The sequence below is a fragment of the Ovis canadensis genome, chromosome 14 (assembly GCF_042477335.2).
Source record: "Ovis canadensis isolate MfBH-ARS-UI-01 breed Bighorn chromosome 14, ARS-UI_OviCan_v2, whole genome shotgun sequence".
Classification (NCBI taxonomy): Eukaryota; Metazoa; Chordata; class Mammalia; order Artiodactyla; family Bovidae; genus Ovis; species Ovis canadensis.
The window spans coordinates 60490384-60512201 of NC_091258.1; the positions used below are offsets into that span (position 1 = coordinate 60490384).

General features: G+C 39.9%; 1 protein-coding gene, 1 long non-coding RNA gene and 1 pseudogene across 2 annotated transcripts in view; 1 reads left to right on the top strand and 2 right to left on the bottom strand.

The window, feature by feature from the left end:
• Nucleotides 1–12116, bottom strand: part of LOC138418727 (zinc finger protein 420-like) — a 27630-nt gene extending 15514 nt beyond the window's left edge. The window contains 3 exon segments of the mRNA XM_069550413.1: nt 384–470; nt 10182–10232; nt 11828–12116. Of these exon segments, the coding sequence (XP_069406514.1) occupies nt 384–392 (9 nt within the window). The 5' untranslated portion in view covers nt 393–470; nt 10182–10232; nt 11828–12116.
• LOC138419527 (L-xylulose reductase-like) lies at nt 5525–11825 on the bottom strand (annotated as a pseudogene).
• On the top strand, nt 12029–20541 carry LOC138418823 (uncharacterized). Its single transcript, XR_011248733.1, has 3 exons — nt 12029–12355; nt 14315–14670; nt 19190–20541. It is a non-coding gene; the product is annotated as an uncharacterized lncRNA (long non-coding RNA).
• Nucleotides 20542–21818: the final 1277 nt, after the last annotated feature.

The window sequence follows — 21818 nt, forward strand, 5'->3', positions numbered from 1 at the left end:
AAGCTCACAAAGCATGAGGTCTTGCTATGTATGGACACTAAGCCCAGTCAAGAGCAAATCCTACCTTGTCTAACGAGGAAACTAAGGTCTAAAGAGAATTTCAAAGTTTTCTCCTGTGTGGTGTATAAACATCTCTGTGTCTCTGCTTTTGTTATATCAGTGCTCCCAGTCAAAGATGCTCACTGGATTTTTGCCTAAGCATGTGAGTATAAACTAGATTAGAAAGGCATGCTTAGGGAAAACACTATCACTTATAACAATGGAACAAACCAGAAAGCACATTCCTGAGTGGGGTGAGTCAGGAAGGAAGTTTTCAGAATAAGCAATGCAAACATGCACATACTCTATAAAAAAGTGATTATTTAAAGAGGGTACTGGTTTACCTGAGCCATGGTTTCTAGAGCTGCGAGACATGATTGATCATCTTCTAGATTCCTATTTTAGAGAAGCACAGTCTGGAAAAGGTAGTGCTGGGGAGGAAAAAACAAAACCATGAGCCCATGCTTTGTACAAAGCTCCATATGGATAAATCAGAGTTATCTTTGTTGTTTTCCTCTTCCTGTCTCTTTCTACTATCCACAAAATACACACTAAGCAGGGGAGATACAGGTAGGTGATAGCTGTTACCCTGGTCAAACTCAATGCTCTCTCAATATACAAAAGAAAATATTTACAACTTCTCTGTTTATAAAATGAAACTTGTAGGCAATAAGACACATTTATATACAGTATAGGAAATGGCACCCCACTCCAGTACTCTTGCCTGGAAAATCCCATGGACAGAGGAGCCTGGTAGGTTACAGTCCATGGGGTCGCAAAGACTCGGACACGAGTGAGCGACTTCACTCACTCATACCAAAAATAAGAGAGAATGTCCACCTGTTACATTTTAATATGTTAATGATCATACACAAAAACACAGAAGGTACAGTTAAATACTTATGCTTACAACCACAAAAAACATGTTGTTGACATCATTTATTTATAGTTGACATTTTAAAATAAAGGCCATATGTGTGTGTGTATGTGTGTCTGTGTCTGTAGAATCAAGGAAACGCATTAACTACAAACAGAGAATTCTACAAGTATGTGATAATTGGCAAGTCAAATATCACAAGCAGCGTTGCCACCAGTGCTGTAACTTTTTAAAATGGTTTTTAAAAACTCGGTAAATTTCTGAATAAAACAAAGTACAATCTTTTATCAAACTATGATAGCATTCCTGGAAGATTTAGCTAATAGCAAAACTATGCAATTAGTAGTAAAAGAGAAAAGTTGAACAATTTGAAAAGTATGTGAGAGATTCTAGACCCAAATAATAAAAAACACATTTCACCCTGCCCCCAGCTGTGGTCCTCATTTTGTAGGCCACTGAACAATTTTTTCTATTGTGCATTGCAGGACATCTAGATCAGGAGTTGGGTGAACTATTGCCCACCAACTATTTTTTTAAATAAAACTTTACTGAAATACATCTATACTCTATACTCATTCATTTATACACTGTCTTTGGTGACTTCCACACTATAATGGCAGAGTTGAGAGCTGCAAGAGACTATATGGCCCATAAAGCCTAAAATATGTACCGTCTAGCCCTATACAGAAAAGCTGTCAAACCTATGATCTAGATTCATGGTTTGCTTCAGTCTTTCAAAAGCCAGAAGCCTTCACCTCAGTTATCTTAACATTGACAAGCACCCAGTTATATTTCTAAAACATCCCTGCAGAAAGTCACTGCCTCTACAGAAAATCACTGATACAGGTGCTCAACAAATAATTAGAAACTCCACTTCTTCCAGCTGCAATAGGTAACTATGCCCATCATAACAATAAAAGAGAATTCAGGTGAAATGAAAATCACAATTAAAAATTCATCACAGAGCTAAAGATACAAATTTAAGTGAACTAATTAAATTCCAAACAGTGCCAAGTTTTTCTTAAAAAAACGTATGTGGATGCTCCCATTCCTGGCAGGTTTAAACTAAATTTTACTTACCTTAAAGGTAAATAATCCAATTATTTCAATAAAAGGACAATATCAAAACGACAAAAAGCAAATTCCAACTATATGCTGTCTATAAGAAACAAACTTTAAATACAAACACAGATAAGTTAAAAGTTAAATGGAGAAATATATATCATACAAACGCTAAGTATAAGAAAGCTTGTGTACTCATATTAATATAAGGCAAAATAGATTTCAAGACAAAGAGTAATACTGGAACTAAATGATAAATTTATCAAGAAAATATAGCCATCCTAAATGTATAGAGACTTAAGAAAAAAAAATCAAATACTGAAAGCAAAACTTGACAGAACTAAAAGAAGAAACAGACAACTCTACAATCAGATTTGGAAATTTTAACATCTTTCTTTCAATAACTGATACAACAAAGATTTTTAAAAATTAGTAACAATATAGAGGATTTATTCAAAACCATCAAGCACTGTGATATAATTGCTATCACACCCAACTGTCAAGAACATCACACTCAACTGTCAAAAGCTGAGATATGCTGAGCTGCCAGTTGTTAGAAAAGCTAATGAAGACAACAGCCAAAATAAAGTACCAGTCAAGCCCTTAATCTTTAATCACTTACTAATCAGCTAGTATAAGCAAGAGGCTAGCCAAGAGAAAGTGCTGACTCTCCTACTGTTCCATTTTCCCCATGAAACAGCACCTATAGAGGGTCAGAAGGATAAATACAGATGCATGGAATCATCTCACTGCCAAAGGAGTACTCAAAAAAGAGGCCCCTCCCATTTCATGGAGAGGGAGATGGGGGAAGGGCTAGGAGTATTAGAATATTGAGTACCAAGTTACAATGGAGATAAAGTATCAAGGTTTGCCTCCCTATCCATGATAAGGAACTCTTGGCAGAGGTGTCTGATAAAGAGGTATTGAAGGACTTCCCTGGTGGTACAGTGGATAAAAATCTGCCTGCCCCGTGCACAGGACAAAGGTTCAATCCCTGGTCTGGGAAGATTCCCACATGCCACAGAGCAACTAAGCACAGCGCCACAACTAAAGCTCTCTGCAACTAGAGAAAACCTGTGTACAGCAACAACCAAATAAGTAAATAACTTAAATGTATTCTTTAAAAAGAGAGATTATAATGGAGGCACTTGGGTTAGAAAGGCAGATGTGCGTTAAGAGCGTGACTGGCGAGGGGGCCTGAGTCCTGGACTGCAACTCCCTTAGGATAACCATGACCAAAGTACTAAAAATATTTTAAGTTTGAGTCATTCAGAGTATATTTTCTGGTCTTGGTTCACACACAATTAAATTAGAAATAACAATAAGTTTTAGTAGAAACTCCAAATATCTGCAAATTAAACATATTTCTAAGTAACCCATAAGAAATCACAGGAGATTAGAAAATAGATTGAACTGAATGACTATGAAAACACAATTTATTGGAACTTCCCTGGAAGTCCAGTGGTTAGGACTCCACGGTTCTCTTGCAGGGTGCATGGGTTCAATCTCAGGTCAGGGAATTAAGATTCCACAAGCTGCAACTTACCAAATTTTGTGGGCTGTAGCAAAACCAGTATTTAAAGGAAAATTTATAGCTTTAAATGATAGGTAAAAAGAGAGCTATACCATCAGTGATTTAGGTTCCCATGTTCAAGAGCTGGCCAAAGAACAAATGAAGCTCAAAGTAAGAGGAAAAGAAATAAAGAAATAAACACAAAATCCACAATGGATTCAAAATGGATCCATTAAAATCCAAAATGGATTAACAGGGAATCAACAAAGTAAAAAATGTGTTCTTTCAAAAGATTAATACAATTGATAAGCTTCTAGCAAATCTATGGAGAAAAAGAAATTACCAATAGGAGAATACACTACAGAATTCATAGGCATTAAAAGGATGATGCAACTCTATGCCAATAAACTTGACAACATGAATGATATGGACAAATACCTTAAAAGACAAATTATTAAAAATCACAGAAGAAGAAACAAAAAATAAACTGCCCCACAGATATTTCAGAAATTGAATTTTCAGTAAAAAACAAAACACCTTGTCCACAGAGAGGACCCAGATGACTTCACCAGTAAATTCTACCAACATTTAAGGCTGATACAGTACTATTCTTCCATAAACTTTTTCAGAAAGTAGGAAAAAGAGTAAACATTCTTTTTTACATTTTGAGGCAAAAAACCCATCCATAATACCAAACTTGACAAAAATATTACAAGAAAAAATTATAGTTCAATATCTCTCATTAACACAGACACACAAAAAATTGTAAGGTAATATCAAACAGACTCCATTTGACTTTGGAACTGTGTTTCATATAAGACAAAATTAAATCAAACTGGAAAAAAACATCCCAAAGAACCATAAGCAAATTGAAACAAACTTATCTGTTCATAATTCTAGCAGGGTAAACACAGAAAGGAAGTGTTTATTTCAAGGAACTTTAAAATACATACATTAAAAAATAAATAAATAAAATATATACATTTGACATTAGATTCCTAGTGCAATATAACCTACAGACAAAATAACTATAAACTGTTTTTCAGCAGCTATACTGTTATTAATGATTTTGGCACTGTTATTCTAAAACATTCACATTCTAAAATATTTACATCAGGTACACATATATCAATGAAAACGAAGCAAATATGTAATATCTTAATGTTATTAAGAATAAAGATTTTCAGAGTACAAAAAGAGATACAAACGTAAAAATTAAGAAAAACTGTAACCTTTAAATTCATTGGAAATATCAGTATAAACTCAGGATCTATTTTTCTCCTTCTAAAAAATACATATGTAACCAGCTCTATAAAAACCTACAAGCAATAACAACCAGAAACAATGAAAACTATCATCCTAATTGTGGCTTTTTAAAACAGTTTACCACTAAAAGGAACCACAGCTCCATATAGAAGTGGCTGATTTCATATTTAACACAGGAAAATGTATTAGATGGGCTTAGAACATCCTGTCACACCAGAAAGTTTGGAATCTACCAGACTCTAAAAGCCATCATAAGGAATTCAAAAGGAGCCAAATCAGAAGTAGTAAAGTAGTAAAGAGGATCCCACTGGTAAAAGATAATTTAAGTTTTAATAAGAATAACTGCTACAGACTGAACATACCAAACATATTTGAATCGACAAGTTCTTTTTTTTTTTTAAACTTGAAATCAGTTGTATTTTAAAATGAAATTAACAAATACTCAACATTTGTTCCATGACTTCCTAAACATTTTTGTACATATACTGTTAGCTGTGCTTTGGGGTGTAAGCCTTTTGTGTCTGTGTGGTGAGGACAGCATGGAAAAGTGGAGGACAGCATGGAAAAGTGGAGGACAGCATGGAAAAGTGGAGGACAGGCATCTCTGTGCCAGCTCCACCTCAAGGACATCAAACAGGAGGGAATATGTCACCATGGAAGTTGGCAAATTCTACAGCTGGATCTTGCGCTGGACTGTGCCCAGTACATGGTGAAGGACTCACAACGCTGAGGGAATATTCTCTCCGTAACTGAAAACCACCACCTGATTCAGCAAAGAAGTCATTCAATAGTGAACAAAGCGGTGAAGTTCCAGCATGCAGCCTGCTCAGCTCACTTTTGTTTTCTGCGCTGACTTAAGAAACACCAATGAACATTCACGTTAAAAACACCACCGCTTCCACCCTAGAGGCCTCTGGACAGGGCCGAAAGCCATCCTCGGTCAAATTCACTACCCTCCTTAGAAGCTGGCCTTCTGGAAGGTCCTACATGTCTGCCAGGGACTTAGGCCCGAAAAACTCTGGCAGAAGAGCCAGGCTGCCACTGACCCAGGATGAGAGCTGAAAGGGTGTCGCTACCTGGGACTCGTCCCCATGCCCAGCTCTGAGCTTTGCATCTTCCAGCCACATGACTGCAGCCTAGGTGTGAGTGTGCAGGCTGGACGGAAGAATCATGTTTACTGAAGAGATGGGGAAGGGGGATGGGGGTAAAGATGGGTTCAGCATGGAACAGGGGTGTGTGGGGATGGAGGGGGCGCTTAGGTAGCCAGGAAGCCCCCATCCACTGGCACAGTGGAGCCTGTGGTCATGCTGCTGCGGTCACTGAGCAGGAAGAGGATGGTGTCCACCACGTTCTCCATCTCGGCAAACCTGCCAAGGGGGATGTGGTCCAGCATGGCCTTGGCCTTCTGAAGGTCACTCCAGGTGGCCTGGCCCATGGGTGTCATCGCCACCGTGGGGTTGACTGCATTCACACGGATCTGCACTGGCGCAGGCAGGGGGGCAGCTCGGGGGACTGAGGCTCTCTGAGCACATGGATTGGGTGAGGGGAGGCGTCCCACTGGGGCTCACCTTGTGTGGCCCGAGCTCCACAGCCATCACTTTGGTCAGTATGTCCAAGGCACCCTTAGTGGAGCCTGGGACACCTGGATGACCGCCCGAAGGTTCACATTGAAAGACATGTCATATGCCTCCTTGGTGACCTCCAGAAAGGGCTGTAGAAACACCACAGCTGCACTGTTCACCAGCAGGTCCACAGGGCCAACACCTCCCAGCGCCTGCTCCGTGGCCTCCCAGTCAGCTAGGTCCACGCACACGGTCTCTACCCCGGGGCACTCGTCTCGTGTAGCGCCTCGACAGTGCCGTGCCCGATTCCTGCGAGGAGCGCGGATGAGTGAGGGTACCCATCTCCTCGACAAGTTCTTAATGGTAATTTAAAAGAAAAACATAGGATAAATTCTGAAAGATACTGAAAAATAATGAGATGTAAAAGCAAGCTTTCATCCTACTTTTTTTTTTTTTTGCCATATTTTAGTTCTCCCACCAGGGACTAACCCTGGGCCTGGGCAGTGAGATCACCAAATGCTAACACCGGACCACCAGGGAATTCCCTATTCTACTTTTTTCGGATAAGCTATATTTCAGGGTAACTAAGACACTGATGAGAGGATGGTTCCCTTTGCACAAGTATCCCAGCTAATAAATGCAGAAGAAATTATAGAATTAAGTAATATTCTGTAACTTCTGATGAAATAATGGATTCTAAAGGAAAGATTATCAATGGCTGCTAACATCATATAAAGGAAAACAACCAAATGTTATTCACTACTTCAGATACATACAAACACATACACTTACACATATATATCACTTGAAAGAAAAGTAGAAGAATAAAGGTAAGTACAGGGAGTTATCTACAGAGGGAAGAAACAAGGTGAAAGGGACAGGAATGGATGCTAGACTTCTCTAAATTCACCTTGTTCTATAGTTTTGATTTTAGAAATATGTAAATATTTTATGTGATTTTAAAACAAAATTAAATCAAAGTGGTGGGAAGACAATCCCTAAAACTAGAAAGCAAGGTGAAACAAAGGAGCCTGTGTCTCTCAAGTTGATGGTTTACCTATAAGAAAGGTTATTATAGGTGACTTTAAAAACACAGAATTTGATTACAGATCCTTTAGTGGGTTATGTCCTATTGAACTACATGAAGTCTGGGCTGTTTTCTGTATTTATAAGATTAGTAAAAATGTTGGCCTTGTTACTTTGAAACTCTTCCTCTCAATCCAAAAGGAAGCAGAAAAAAAAATGGAAAAAGAAAGAACAGATAGAACAAATATAAATGGCAAGATGATAGATTTGACCCAAACTATACCAATAACCACACTAAATACAAATAGTAAAAACACTCCAATTAAAAAATGGATATTGTTAAACTGGATAAAAACACAGGATCCAAAGAACTGCTGCCTACAATAAATGTACTTTATCAGGACACAAATAGGTTAAAAGTATAGAAAAATACTGGACCTTAAAGAAAGCTGAGGGCCAAAGAATTGATGGCGTTCTGGAGAAGACTCTTGAGAGTCCCTTGGACTGCAAGGAGATCAAACTAGTCAATCCTAAGGAAATCAACCATGAATATTCACTGGAAGGACTGACGCTAAAGCTCCAATACTTTGGCCACCTGATGTGAAGAGCCAACTCACTGGAAAAGACCCTAATGCTGGGAAAGATTGAAGGCAAAAGGAGAAGCGGGTGGCAGAGGACGAGATGGCTAGATAGCGTCACCAATTCAATGGACATGAATCTGAGCAAACTCCAGGAGATAGTGAAGGACAGGGAGGCCTAGCATGCTGCAGTCCATGGGGTCTCAAAGACTGAGACACAACTTAGCACCTGAACAATAACAACAGAAAAAGATATACCATGCTAACATTAATGAAAAAAAGCTGAAGTGGCTATATTAAATATCAGATGAATGTTCAGAGCAAAGAATGTAACAAGAGGAAACCACTTCAGAATGATAAAGGGGTCAATTCAACATCTGAGTCTGAAATATTTATGTAACTAATAATACAGCTTCCAAATAAATGAAACAGAAACTGATAGAAATTACAGAGAAAGAGGTAAATCCAACTCACTCAGTAACAGTACAGAAGATTTAAGGGGGCTTCCCTGGTGGCTCCGGAGAGGGCAATGCACCCCACTCCAGTACTCTTGCCTTGAAGACTCCCGTGGACGGAGGAGCCTGGTGGGCTGCAGTCCATGGGGTCACACAGAGCCGGACACGACTGAGCGACTTCACTTTCACTTTTCACTTTCATCCATTGGAGAAGGAAATGGCAACCCACTCCAGTGTTCTTGCCTGGAGAATCCCAGGGACAGCGGAGCCTGGTGGGCTGCCGTCTTTGGGGTCGCACAGAGTCGGACACGACTGAAGCAACTTAGCAGCAGCAGCAGCAGCCCTGATGGCTCAGGGGTAAAGAGTCTACCTGCAATGCAGGAGATGTGAGTTCAATCCCTGGGTTGGGAAGATCCCCTGGAGGAGGGCATGGCAACCCACTCCAGTATTCTTGCCTAGAGAATCCCATGGACAGAGGAGCCTGACAGGCCCCAGTCCATAGGGTTGCAGAGCTGGACACAACTCAAGCGACTGAGTACAGCACACGGAAGATTTAAACACTACCAATCTATCTGTCTTAGCAAGTATTCACAGAACATTCTGCTCAACAGTGGCAGAATACAGTTTTTTCAGTGCACACCAAACATTTATAGGAGAGCCCACACGTTCTGGGTCATAAAATAAATGTTCATAAATTTAAAACGATTCAAGTCATATGAAGTATATTCTCTGAACATAATGGAATGAAATTAGAAATCAGTGGCAGAAAAACACCTGGAAGATCCTTAAAATGTTTGAAAACTAAATAAAGTGTTGCTAAATAACCCCATACAACAAACAAGAAATCAAAAGGCAAATTAGGAGGGATTGTGAACTGAAGGCAGAATAACTGAAATAAGATTACCAAGTGGGGACTTCCTTGGTGGTCCAGTGGTTACGAATCTACCTTGCAACGCAGAGGATGTAGGTTCAATCCCTGGTAGGAGAATTAAGATCTCATGTGCCTCACGGCAACTAAGCCTGTGAACCACCACTACTGAGCCTGAGGGCTCCAGGGCCATGCTCCCCAATTAGACAGTCCCTGCACCACCACAAAAGATCCCACATGACCCAAGTAAGACCCAACGCAGCCAAATAAATAATTATTAAAAAAAAAAAAAGATTACCAAGTGATAACTTTTAAGGTGGGCATGTGATAGTTCATTACACTTTTGTGTATCTCTGAAAAATAACAAAAAAAAGTTAAAACAGAATGCTGCTATGTCAGAAATAACACAACAGAGCTCTTCCTTTTTAAATTTATGGATCTCAAGGTCCTTCTTCCTCAGTCTAACCACTACTAGGAAGCATCCTGGAGAAGGCAATGGCACCCCATTCCAGTACTCTTGCCTGGAAAATCCCATGGACGGAGGAGCCTGGTAGGCTGCAGTCCATGGGGTCGCTGAGAGTTGGACACGACTCAGTGACTTCACTTTCACTTTTCACTTTCATGCATTGGAGAAGGAAATGGCAACCCACTCCAGTGTTCTTACCTGGAGAATCCCAGGGACGGCGGAGCCTGGTGGGCTGCCGTCTATGGTGTCGCACAGAGTCGGACACGACTGAAGCGACTGAGCAGCAGCAGCAGCAGGAAGCATCCATCACAATTAACTGCACATATATTCCTTGCTCCCAGTCTACAGAAAATTGCCTGGCCCCTCCATCATTTGAGAAAGTTTAGGTGGGACATTTCAAAAAGAAAAGATTCTTACATCCCGAAAAAGCAAAATCATTTCATGAAACAAAGAGGAAACATATACACACCTTGAAGCTTGCTTCTGACTGTACGACAGTCATTCTTCCTTCTTCTGGGTGCTACTCTCAGAGGGGAAAAAAAAGAACCATGAAATACTGGCCCTTTCTGAGGGTATACTCTAAATTAGAACCCCCATCCCATTAATCTACCCCTCATTTAATATAGAAGAAAATCAGAAGGAGACTAGAACAGTTCTGCACTTTCTGTATTAGAAAGAAGGGTCAAGATCACAGCCATCTTGGGCTAGAATCTGTTTCTGAATTCAAAGCTGTCTGTTGGAGACAAACTGCAGTGGAGTGTACAGTTTCCCAAGTCTCTGACTGACTCTTCTAGCACACTCTCTGGAAGTATTCCCACTCCTGGAATTCCATTACATTTCCCAGTGACCTGTCTTGAAGGTGCCATCAGTTCTAAAATTCTCATCTCAAGAATCTGTGCTTTAGAAATAACTAATATTCTTGAATCAGGAGTTCTAATTTCTGACATTCCTTCCTGTCACTTTTCTGCATTCAAAAACCCTGAAGGTTATAAGGTGAGAAGACACCAGCAAGCAGTAGGGAAGTTACATCTTAAACCCCACAGCAAACTAAGGATAAATATGAAAAATGAAGCACCACAGCCAATGTGTGAAAAGAGGGGAAATGAATCACTGTGATCAAAAGAGAAAGAAGTCATCCTCAGAGGACCACAAGGGATTCTTTTTTTTTTTTTAATATTTATTTATTTGGGTGTTCCAGGTCTTAGTTGTAGCATGAAGGATCCTCAGTTGCAGCATGTGGGATCTAATTCCCGAACCAGGGATGGAACCCAGGCCCCCTGGATCCGAAGCAGGGCGTCTTAGCTACTGGATCACCAGGGAGGTACCCACATGGGATTCTTGATCCATAGGCAGACTCAGCCCCAGAATGAATCCAGAAATACCAATATGCAATTTTACCTCTGTATCCAGCTAAATTTCCGTAAGGTCACAGGCTATGAAACATACAAATGACTTACAGAGTCACACACAATCACATTTCCACAGTCTCACAGCCAATCACAATCACCAAGTTAACACTACACTGTCTGACCATCTGGTCTGAAAATCCAATCCTATACTGAACATACACATCACTCAAGCACATACAAGCACCCTGCGGGGGACACACACAGCCCAAAATAACCTTTCACAACACTTTACTCTTTTCACAGTCATTCAATCAGATAGTCAGAAAAACACAACCAAGTACCACTTCAAGGAAACAAGCAATCACAAACATCGTGTTACAGAAACACGATCATAACACCTCAAATTAACAGGCAAACCCCAGTAACACACACACAACCTCAAAGTAACACAAGCACTTCCAAACAGCCTGTCACAACAACACTGTCGCACATCGCAGGCTTGAACAAACGGTCCACACACAATTATACTGTCACATAAGCACATTTCCACTCAGGGAAGCACGCGGTCAGGTACACAGTCAAAGCAGAACTACCACATCCTCAGAGTCAAAAACAACTCACACTCACACAAATGATTACACACAAAACCACAGTAGTACACGCCCATTCGCCAATACGGTAACCAATACCAGGTTGCCTGACACACACACAGACACACACCCCGACGCTTCCTCGGAGCGTTTCCGCCCTGGCGTTCCGGACATACCTCGACAGAGGGTGCATGCAGTCCTGGCCCAGGATCTAGTGCCCGGAGTCCCTGCCGGGTTTCGGGTTCGCCCGCCCTGCGGGAGCCAGGCCAAACTCCACCAGGGACGCAGCTCTCTCCCCACGCGACGTCCCCAAATCACGCGAAAAAACGGAAATGGAGCCGCGTTCGGGACGCAGTGGCTCTGGGAAATGTAGTCCAACTCCGGGCAGGCTGTGGCTGGCCGGCCAGGACGCTAGGAGACCTAGTTCACTAACTCCCGGCGGGGTTCGTGGACCCCACTGCTGCTAGAACCAATTAGCTCCAACTGCCGCGCCCCGGAGATTTCTGGGAGAGCCCGCCTGCTTTCATTGCGCAGGCGTGGGACGCGCTTGGCTCTAGCCTTTGGGGCAAAGACTGCGGCCGCTGCTGAGTGGTCTCGCGGGTCATGGCCGATCAGGAGAAAGTGGGACAGGCAGATAGGGCAGGTGCAGGGAATCAGCTTGAGCGTCAGATTGACACGAGACCCTGTGTGTCCCTTTGGAGCAGGTGAATATGTGCGAGACATTGCGAGACATTTGCGGGTGGACTAGGAGTCCCTCAGTGACCGGGTATAGGACTGTGTTTCTGCCTGTGTGTGATTCTATGTGCTGCTGGGTGTCAGGTGATTCGTAGGAGAAGCTGCATAGTAATAGCATTTTACAACTGTGTGGGATTGTCTGAGAGATTAAGGGAACTCTGCCTTTGTCGTTTGTTTTGTGTCCATAATTGAGAGTGGTTGTGTGACTGGTGATGATTTGTCTTATATAAATGTACTTTTATTATGCCTACATCTGAACATCTGTAGGAGTGTGACTAGTAAAAGAACATATGCGACTGTGAAAAAACGATGGATGGTCAAATTAATTCTTCCTTGAACACCAGTTTGATAGTCTGGAAAAGGTCATCAGTTCATTTGGCAAATAATTTAGGCCTGATTTTTCTACTGGATCAAATACATGTAATTATGGGGAAGAATGCAAAATCAACTTAGTCAGCTGTTGTTGTTTTTTTAAGAAACATATTTTCAAAGGCAACCTTAGGGTAACCGCTTTTTCCTTCACCACAGCCCTTCAAAGTAGGCATTCATTCTTTTCTACTATTAAAGGGACTTTGTTGGGTAAGGTTGAGAGGCCATCCAGTTAATAAAACAATAAAATAATTATACATAAATTTCAGTAGAGTCCAGCATTGGTCAAATTTCCTGAGTTCTAGGTCAAACCCTGTTCCCCTTTTCTATGAGCATGTGTGTGTTAGTTACTTAGTCGTGTCCAACTCTTTGCAACCCCATAGACCACAGCCCACCAGGCCCCTCCGTCCATGGGATTCTCTAGGCAAAAACACCGGAGTGGGTCACCATTTACTTCTCCAAAAGAAACTGTAGAAAGAAAGAAAGTGAAGTCGTTCAGCTGTGTCCGACTCTTTGTGACCCCATGGACTATAGCCCTACTAGGCTCCTCCATCCATGGTATTTTTCAGGCAAGAATACTGGAGTGGGTTGCCATTTCCTTCTCCATTCTATGAGCATACCTTGACTCAAAGAGAGAAAAGAACTTAATGTAGGTCTGTTGATAAGCCTCAGCTTGTCTTCACTTACTTCATGACCTCCTGTTCTTAAAAAAAAATCACAAACTTGTGAACGTCCAGCCCAAAAGAGATAGAGCTGTCGTTTCATCACTCCTTGGGGGATGGAAGAGCAAGAACTAATAAAGCTTATCTGATTTTTAGGACCATTTACCAAATACTTTGATTTCTTCCCAATTTTGTGGAGTAGCAAGTTTGGTGACCAAGATTGTTGAGTGAATGAACCTGTGTGCTTGATCCAATATAGCTATGTGAAATAGAGATGGTTAAATCACTCTGACTTAGAGTGGGTCAGAATGTCAGAGTGGACCAAAATTTTGTCAAGAGGATACATAGGAAATGTAGTTTTTTGGTCTTTTAAGAGGTGACACATTCTGGTTTCAAATTGGACAGACATGCATAGGTCTCAAGCTACATCTTGATTGTCTGTTGTTGTCTCTTTTGGCTTTTGAATAGTTGTGATGATTGCTTGCAAGAGAAAAGAAATTACTGTTTAAAAAACAGGAATTAGTAACCTGAGATGAATAGATTCTATGTAGTTGGGTTTCTTATTGTATATTAAACTTATGACATTTTGTATGTGTATAAATGTGATTTTTCTTTTCCAGAGAAAGTAGAGGCACCTTTATCAGATTGACAGAGGTACTTTGACCCTCCCCCAGAACTAAAGACCTTTAGAAATAAAGGTCACAGGAGCTGAGGAGGACCTTTTTTCAGCATACTATATTGATATATTTAATATAAAAAATAGTATATATTTTTGGAAGGATATGCCCCTCTGTCAGTAGTAACCTTTGAGGCAAGAAGCGAGGACTTATGGTAAAGGGGGAGAGTGTCAAAGAGGACTTTAGGTATTAATGATAATATCTCTTTTTTCCTTACAAGGAAAACATATTACTCGTGTATGTAAATTTTAATCTTAAAAGTCAAAAGGAAATGGAGATGTTGAAGACTGTGGAGCAAGAAATGAGTCAAGGAACCTAAATTCTGTGGAAGAAGATAAAATCCAGAAAAACCATGGAGAAAACTGCAAAGGGGAAAGAATGCACAGGCAATAATTTTTCATAAGCCCCAGGTGCCCTGTTTATTAGCTGGCAATTTTAGATTTACGTTATGGCCCAGACCCTCAAGGATTAGTTATTGCTTGAGCCCAGCAACTAGAGCCCTGTGGTAGTGAATGTCCCATGAACATTCAGTTCAGTTCAGTTCACTCACTCAGTCACGTACCATGAACATTACTGGTAAGTATATTCTTTTTCCTGGCATTGGGTCATTTTCTTTAAGACTCTTTATCAATGCTGGCAATAGATGAGGTTTATACATATGAGTACATATGAGTCATATGCCTGACTCAGTACATATGAGTCAGGCATTTATTCGGTGATCTCAGGTTCTCAAGTATTTTTATAATTATTTTTCATAAGTGCAATATTGTGAGTATTCAACACCATGAATATACATAAGAAATTTAACATTGATTCATAATATCATCTAATATATAATCTGCTTTTACATTGTTCCAGTTGTTCCCCGATACCCTATGTGTGCATTTTAAAAACTGATACATACTCCAAGTCAAAATCTCACGTTGCAGTGGACCGGCTTTTATGTCTCACAGTTCTGGAGGCTGGGAAGTCCAAGATCAAGATACAGGCAGATTTTGTTCCTTCTGAGAGCCCTTCCTGGTTTACAGATGGCCACCATCTTGCTGTTTTCTCACATGGTGAAAAAAGGGCCTATCTTTTTAATGTAGAGCAGTATTCCCTTCCAGAGAAGGCAGTGGCAACCCACTCCAGTACTCTTGCCTGGAGAATCCCAGGGACGGCGGAGCCTGGTGGGCTGCCATCTGTGGGGTCGCACAGAGTCAAACACGACTGAAGCAACTTAGAGCAGCAGCAGCAGCAGCATTCCCTTCACTTGTTTTGTGTTTTACAATGACATTTTAAAGAATTGAAGAGGCTAGAATGGTAAGCCTAACATTCTGAATTTCCTTGTTCTGTCATGATTAGGTTACACTTAAATATATTTGACAAGAATACTAGAGGCAGTGCTGTATGCATCCTATTATATCACATCAGTTCAATTCAGTTGCTCAGTCGTGTCCTACTCTTTGTGACCCCATGGACTGCAGCACACCAGGCTTCCCTGTCCATTGCCAATCCTGGAGTTTACTCAAACTCATGTTCATTGAGTTGGGGATGCCATCCAACCATCTCATCTTCTGTCGTCCCCTTCTTCTCCGGCCTTCAATCTTGCCCAGCATCAGAGTCTTTTCCAATGAGTCAGTTCTTTGCATCAGATGGACAAAGTATTGAGAGTTTCAGCTTCAGCGTCAGTCCTTCCAATGAATATTCAGGACTGATTTCCTTTAGGATTGACTGGTTTGATCTTCTTGCAGTTCAAGGGACTCTCAAGAGTCTTCTACAACAGCACAGTTCAAAAGCATCAATTCTTCGGTGCTCAGCTTTCTTTTTAGTCCAACTCTCACATCTATACATGACTACTGGAAAAACCATAGCTTTGACTAAATGGACTTTTGTTGGCAAAATAATGTCTCTGCTTTTTAATATGCTGTCTACTTTGGTCATAGCTTTTCTTCCAAGAAGCAAGCATCTTTTAATTTCATGGCTGCAGTCATCATCTGCAATGATTTTGGAGCCTAAAACAATAAAGTCTGTCACAGTTTCCACTGTTTCCCCATCTATTTGCCATGAAGTGATGGGACCAGATGCTGTGATCTTAGTTTTCTGAGTGTTGAGTTTTAAGCCAACTTTTTCACTCTCCTCTTTCACTTTCATCAAGAGGCTCTTTAGTTCTTCACATTTTGCCATAAGGGTGGTGTCATCTGCATATCTGAGGTTATTGATATTTCTCCCAGCAATCTTGATTCCATCTGTGCTTCTCCAGCCCAGCATTGTGCATGATGTACTCTGCATATAAGTTAAATAAGCAGGGTGACAATATACATCCTTGACATACTCCTTTCCTGATTTGGAAATAGTCTGTTGTTCCATGTCCAGTTCTAACTGTTGTTTCCTGACCTGCATACAGATTTCTCAAGAGGCAGGTCAGGTGGTCTGGTATTCCCATCTGTTTCAGAATTTTCCAGTTTGTTGTGATCCACACAGTCAAAGGCTTTGGCATAGTCAATAAAGCAGAAATAGATGTTTTTCTGGAACTCTTGCTTTTTTGATGATCCAGCGGATGTTGGCAATTTGATCTCTCTCTGGTTCCTCTGCCTTTTCTAAATCCGGCTTGAACATCTGGAAGTTCTCTGTTCACGTACTGTTGAAGCCTAGCTTGGAGAACTTTGAGCATTACTTTAACTAGCATGTGAGATGAGTGCAATTGTGTGGTAGACTCCAACCCAAATTTGGCCTTGGGGCAAAGAATGAAGCGGGGCAAAGGCTAATAGCGTTTTGCCAAGAGAATGCACTGGTCATACCAAACACCCTCTTCCAACAACACAAGAAAAGACTCTACACATGGACATCACCAGATGGTCAATACCGAAATCAGATTGATTATATTCTTTGCAGCCAAAGATGGAGAAGTTCTATACAGTCAGCAAAAGCAAGACTGAGAGCTGACTGTGGCACAGATCATAAACTCCTTATTGCCAAATTCAGACTTAAATTGAAGAAAGTAGGGAAAACCACTAGACCATTCAGGTATGACCTAAATCAGATCCCTTACAATTATACAGTGGAAGTGACAAATAGATTCAAGGGATTAGATCTGATAGACAGAGTGCCTGAGAACTAAGGACGGAGGTTTGTGACATTGTACAGGAGGCAGGGATCAAGACCATCCCCAAGAAAAAGAAATGCAAAAAGACAAAATGGTTGTCTGAGGAGGCCTTACAAATAGCTGAGAAAAGAAGAGAAGTGAAAAGCGAAGGAGAAAAGGAAAGATACACCCACTTGAATGCAGAGTTCCAAAGAATAGCAAGGAGAGATAAGTAAGGCTACCTCAGTGATCAGTGCAAAGAAATAGAGGAAAACGATAGAATGGGAAAGACTAGAGATCTCTTTAAGAAAATTAGAGATACCAAGGGAACATTTCAGGCAAAGATGAACACAATAAAGGACAACTACTGAGCCCATGTGCAGCAGTTAATGAAACCTGTGCACCCTAGAGCCTGTGATCCACAAGAGAAGCAACTTCATTAGAAGCCTGTGCACCACAGCTAGAGAGCAGCCCCTGCTCACCCCAACTAGAGAAAAGCCTGCACAGCAGTGAAGACCCAGCACACCCAAAAATAAATAAAAATTATATGTATAAAAATGAATGAGTGTAACTGTGTTCCAATAAAACTTTATTTACAGAAACAGGCAGTGGCAGGATTTAGCTGGGGAGGGGGGTGACTATTTTTTGTCAGCCTTTGTTCTAGGATGTGTATTATGAATGTTGTATCACTGAACATAGGGTATTTGGAACATGCAAATATTGTCACCTTTACTAGACAATGCAGTATTTTTCAAAGGAGATTTTTCAATTTTTATTCCTTACTAACATTTGAAATTGTCAGAATTTTAAGTTTAGGTCAATCTGGTAGATGGATATGAGAGGAAATCTCATTTTGGTTTTACTTTGCATTTCTCTAATTAAGGCTAAGGTTTTATCTGGAAATATTTACTGGCCATTTGTCTAGTATGAAATGCATATTAAAGTTATGCGCTCATTTTTTCCTTAAATTGTCTTATAGAAATTTTATTTAAAATATTCTGGATGTTTATCTTGTGTTAGTCATATGTATTGAAAGCTTGTCTTTTCATTCTCTAGGGAACATTTCAATAAGCAGAAGTTCTCTAATGTCAGATTTATTTTAAAAGTTTTAAAGATTTGTTCTTTTTTGTGTGTTTTAAGAAATCATTATCTTATACCAAGCTCTTAAATTTAGTCTCCTACATTATCTTCTTAAAGTTTATAGTTTTGCCTTCCACATTTTTGGTTGTTATAAAATCTTTTGTAATCAATCTGTTTCTGAAAGATAAAAGAGTATAATTTATGTGTGTGTACACCAATTGTTCCAGAACATGAAAAGGCCATCATTTCCCTTCTTATTGACAGTCATAAATTAGATTAACATATATGTATGGAACTGATGGGGGAGGGTCTTTATTCAATCTGTTGATTACTTTATTATTCCCTGTAATATGTACATGATCTTGATTGTTGTTGTTCAGTCACTCAGTCGTGTCCAACTCTTTGTGACCCCATGGACTGCAATATGCCAGGCTTCCCTGTCCTTCAGCATCTCCTGGAGTTTGCTGAAACTCATGTCCATTGAGTCAGTGATGCCATCCAACCATCTCATCCTCTGTCATCCCCTTCTCCTCCTGCCTTCAATCTTTCCTAGCATCAGGGTCTTTTCTAATCAGTCAGCTCTTTACATCAGGTGGCCAAAGTATTGGAGCTTCAGCTTCAGCATCAGTCCTTCTAATCAATATTCAGGATTGATTTCTTGATTAACATAAGTTTTGGTATATGATAACACAAAGACCTACTTGAGACCTTGTTAATCTTCTCCAGTATATAGGTTTATTTTTATTCTTATCTTTTTATTCCCTTGTTTGTACTTTCTTTTGGTTTATTGCCATTTTCCCCCCACATTTTAAGTTGGATAATTAGGCAATTAATTTTTATGCTTTTAAAAAAAAGTTTTAAGTATACTTGATTTAAAATATTGTGTTGATTTCTGCTGTACAATAGTGATTCAGTTATATGTATCTTCTTTCTTTCTTGTTACTTGCTTAGTCATGCCCAACTCTGTGTGATCCCATGGACTATATAGCCTGCTGCTGCTGCTAAATCACTTCAGTCGTATCCGACTCTGTGTGACCCCATAGATGGCAGCCCACCAGGCTCCCCCATCCCTGGGATTCTCCAAGCAAGAACACCAGTGGGTTGCCATTTCCTTCTCCAACGTGTGAAAGTGAAAAGTGAAAGTGAAGCCACTCAGTCGTGTCCAACCCTCAGCGACCCCATGGGCTGCAGCCTTCCAGGCTCCTCTGTCCATGGGATTTTCCAGGCAAGAGTACTGGAGTGGGGTGCCATTGCCTTCTGCAATAGCCTGCTAGGATCCTCTATCCATGGGATTTCCCAGACAAGAATACTGGAGTGAGTAGCCATTCCCTTCTCCAGAGGATACTCCTGACCCAGGGATCGAACCCAGGTCTCTTGCATCACAGGCATATTCTTTACCATCTGAACCACCAGGGAAGCCCTAATTATATGTCTACATATATTTTCTCATATTCTTTTCCATTATGGCTTATTACTGGATATTGTTATTTTTTTGACTGCACTGTGCAGCTTGCCATATATTAGTTCCACGACCAGGATTCAAACCTGTGCCCCTGCAGCAGAAACATGGAATCCTAACCACTGGAGTGCCAGATAATTCCCTTTTACAGGATATTGACTATAGTTCTCTTTGCTATACAGAAGGACCATTTTGTTTATCCACTCTATATATAATAGTTTGCATATGCTAATCCCAAACTCCCACTCCATCCTCCTCTATCCCTCTGCCCCTTGGTAACCACAAATCTGTTCTCTCTGAGTCTGTTTGGTTTGTATATCATTTGTATCATATTTTAGATTCCACATATAAGAGATATCACATAGTATTTGTCTTTCTCTTTCTGACCTACTTACTATGATAATTTTGGGGTCCATCAATGTTGCTGCAAATGGCATTGTCATCTCTCTTTATGGCTGAGTTGTATTCCTTTGTATACACGTACCACTTCTTCTTTATGTAGTCATCTGTCAGTGAACATTTAGGTTGCTTCCATGTCTTGGTTATTGTAAACATTTTGGCTATGAACATTGAGGTGCATGTATTTTTTGAATTAGAGCTTTCTTGGGATATATGCCCAGGAATGGGATTGCTGGATCTTATGGTAACTCTGTTTTTAGTTCTTTTTAACAAACCACCATACTGTTCTCTCTAGTGGCTGCACCAATTTACATCCCACCAAAAGTGTAGAAGGGTTCCCTTTTCCCACAATTTCTCCATCTAGTGACAGATGTTAACTAGACTTATTTTGGTGATCATTTTGAAATATATGCAAGTATTGAATAAACATGTTATACACCTGAAACTAAAATAGCACTTATATCAGTTATATCTAAAAAGAAAATAGAGTTCCTACCTCAAGGAAAAACCCCTCAAATTTCATGATGAAAAAAACTTTGAAATCATTTAACAAAATCTATCAAAAAAAGAAAAAATTTCTCAGATTTTTTTATACCAGAATTGTTTTTAATTGTGTGCATTTGTCTTAAGCCAAGTATTAAGCATTCAGTCAAATCTGGTTTTAATGAACTTCTCCAAGAAACAGTATTATTTGAAATATTAATTAAAAATTTTTTTGTACTGCAAATAACATGTAAAATGTATTTCTTTATTTGGGTCACCCTCAAAGAAGCTTGAAAAACTTGTCATAATCCAAAACCACACATTAAGATAATGAAAATGACTTGAGGCTGTGTCAAGTCAATTTTCCATCATAAACATTTCTTGGAAAGATAATTCCTAAACTCTGGAATTAATCTAGAAAAGCTTAATCTTAAGATATTCTGGAAAGTGGTATTCCTTTGTATTCTTTTAATTGTATGTTAGATGTTATTTTTATTTTAACCTAGAGTATTTATTATCATTTACAGCAAAAATCTATTATTATCTGCTCCTGTTTGACTTTGAAACTTGGGCTATGCTACCAGCCTCACAGAATGAACTTCAAAAATTTTATTAGGGGAGTGGTGTTGAACATTTTCAAGTGTAGAACTAATTGCACTAAATTTCTCAAAACACACAAACTACTAAGGAAGAGGTCTACTGGCTAGCATTTGGTGCTTTCACTGCCATGGCCTAGATTCAATTGCTGGCTAGGAAACAGATCCTGCAAACCCCGTGGCAGGGAAAAAATAAAACAAAAAAAAACCAAAAAACTCCCCAAAACAAAGACAAAACCCCACAGGCTACTAAATCTCAACTAAATTGAAAGTTATCCCAAATAACCATTTAAAAAATTGAATTTGTATTGTAAAGCTCCCCCAAAAGAAATCCTTGGGCCCAGGTGTCTCCACTGGAAGTTTTTCAAAAACATTTGAAGAATGAACACAAATTTTACACAACTTCTTCCAGAAAATATAAGGAACACTTCCCAACTCATTTTATGAGGCCATTATTACACTGATTCCCAAATGAGACAAAGACTAGGGGAAAAACTCATAATTTTTGACACAAAAACCATCAACAAAATGTTAGCAAATCAAATACAGCAAGGAAGTTATACAACATGACTGAGTGGGATTTATTATAGGTATACAAGACAGATTTGGCATTTTCAAAAATAAATATAATCTACCATATTAA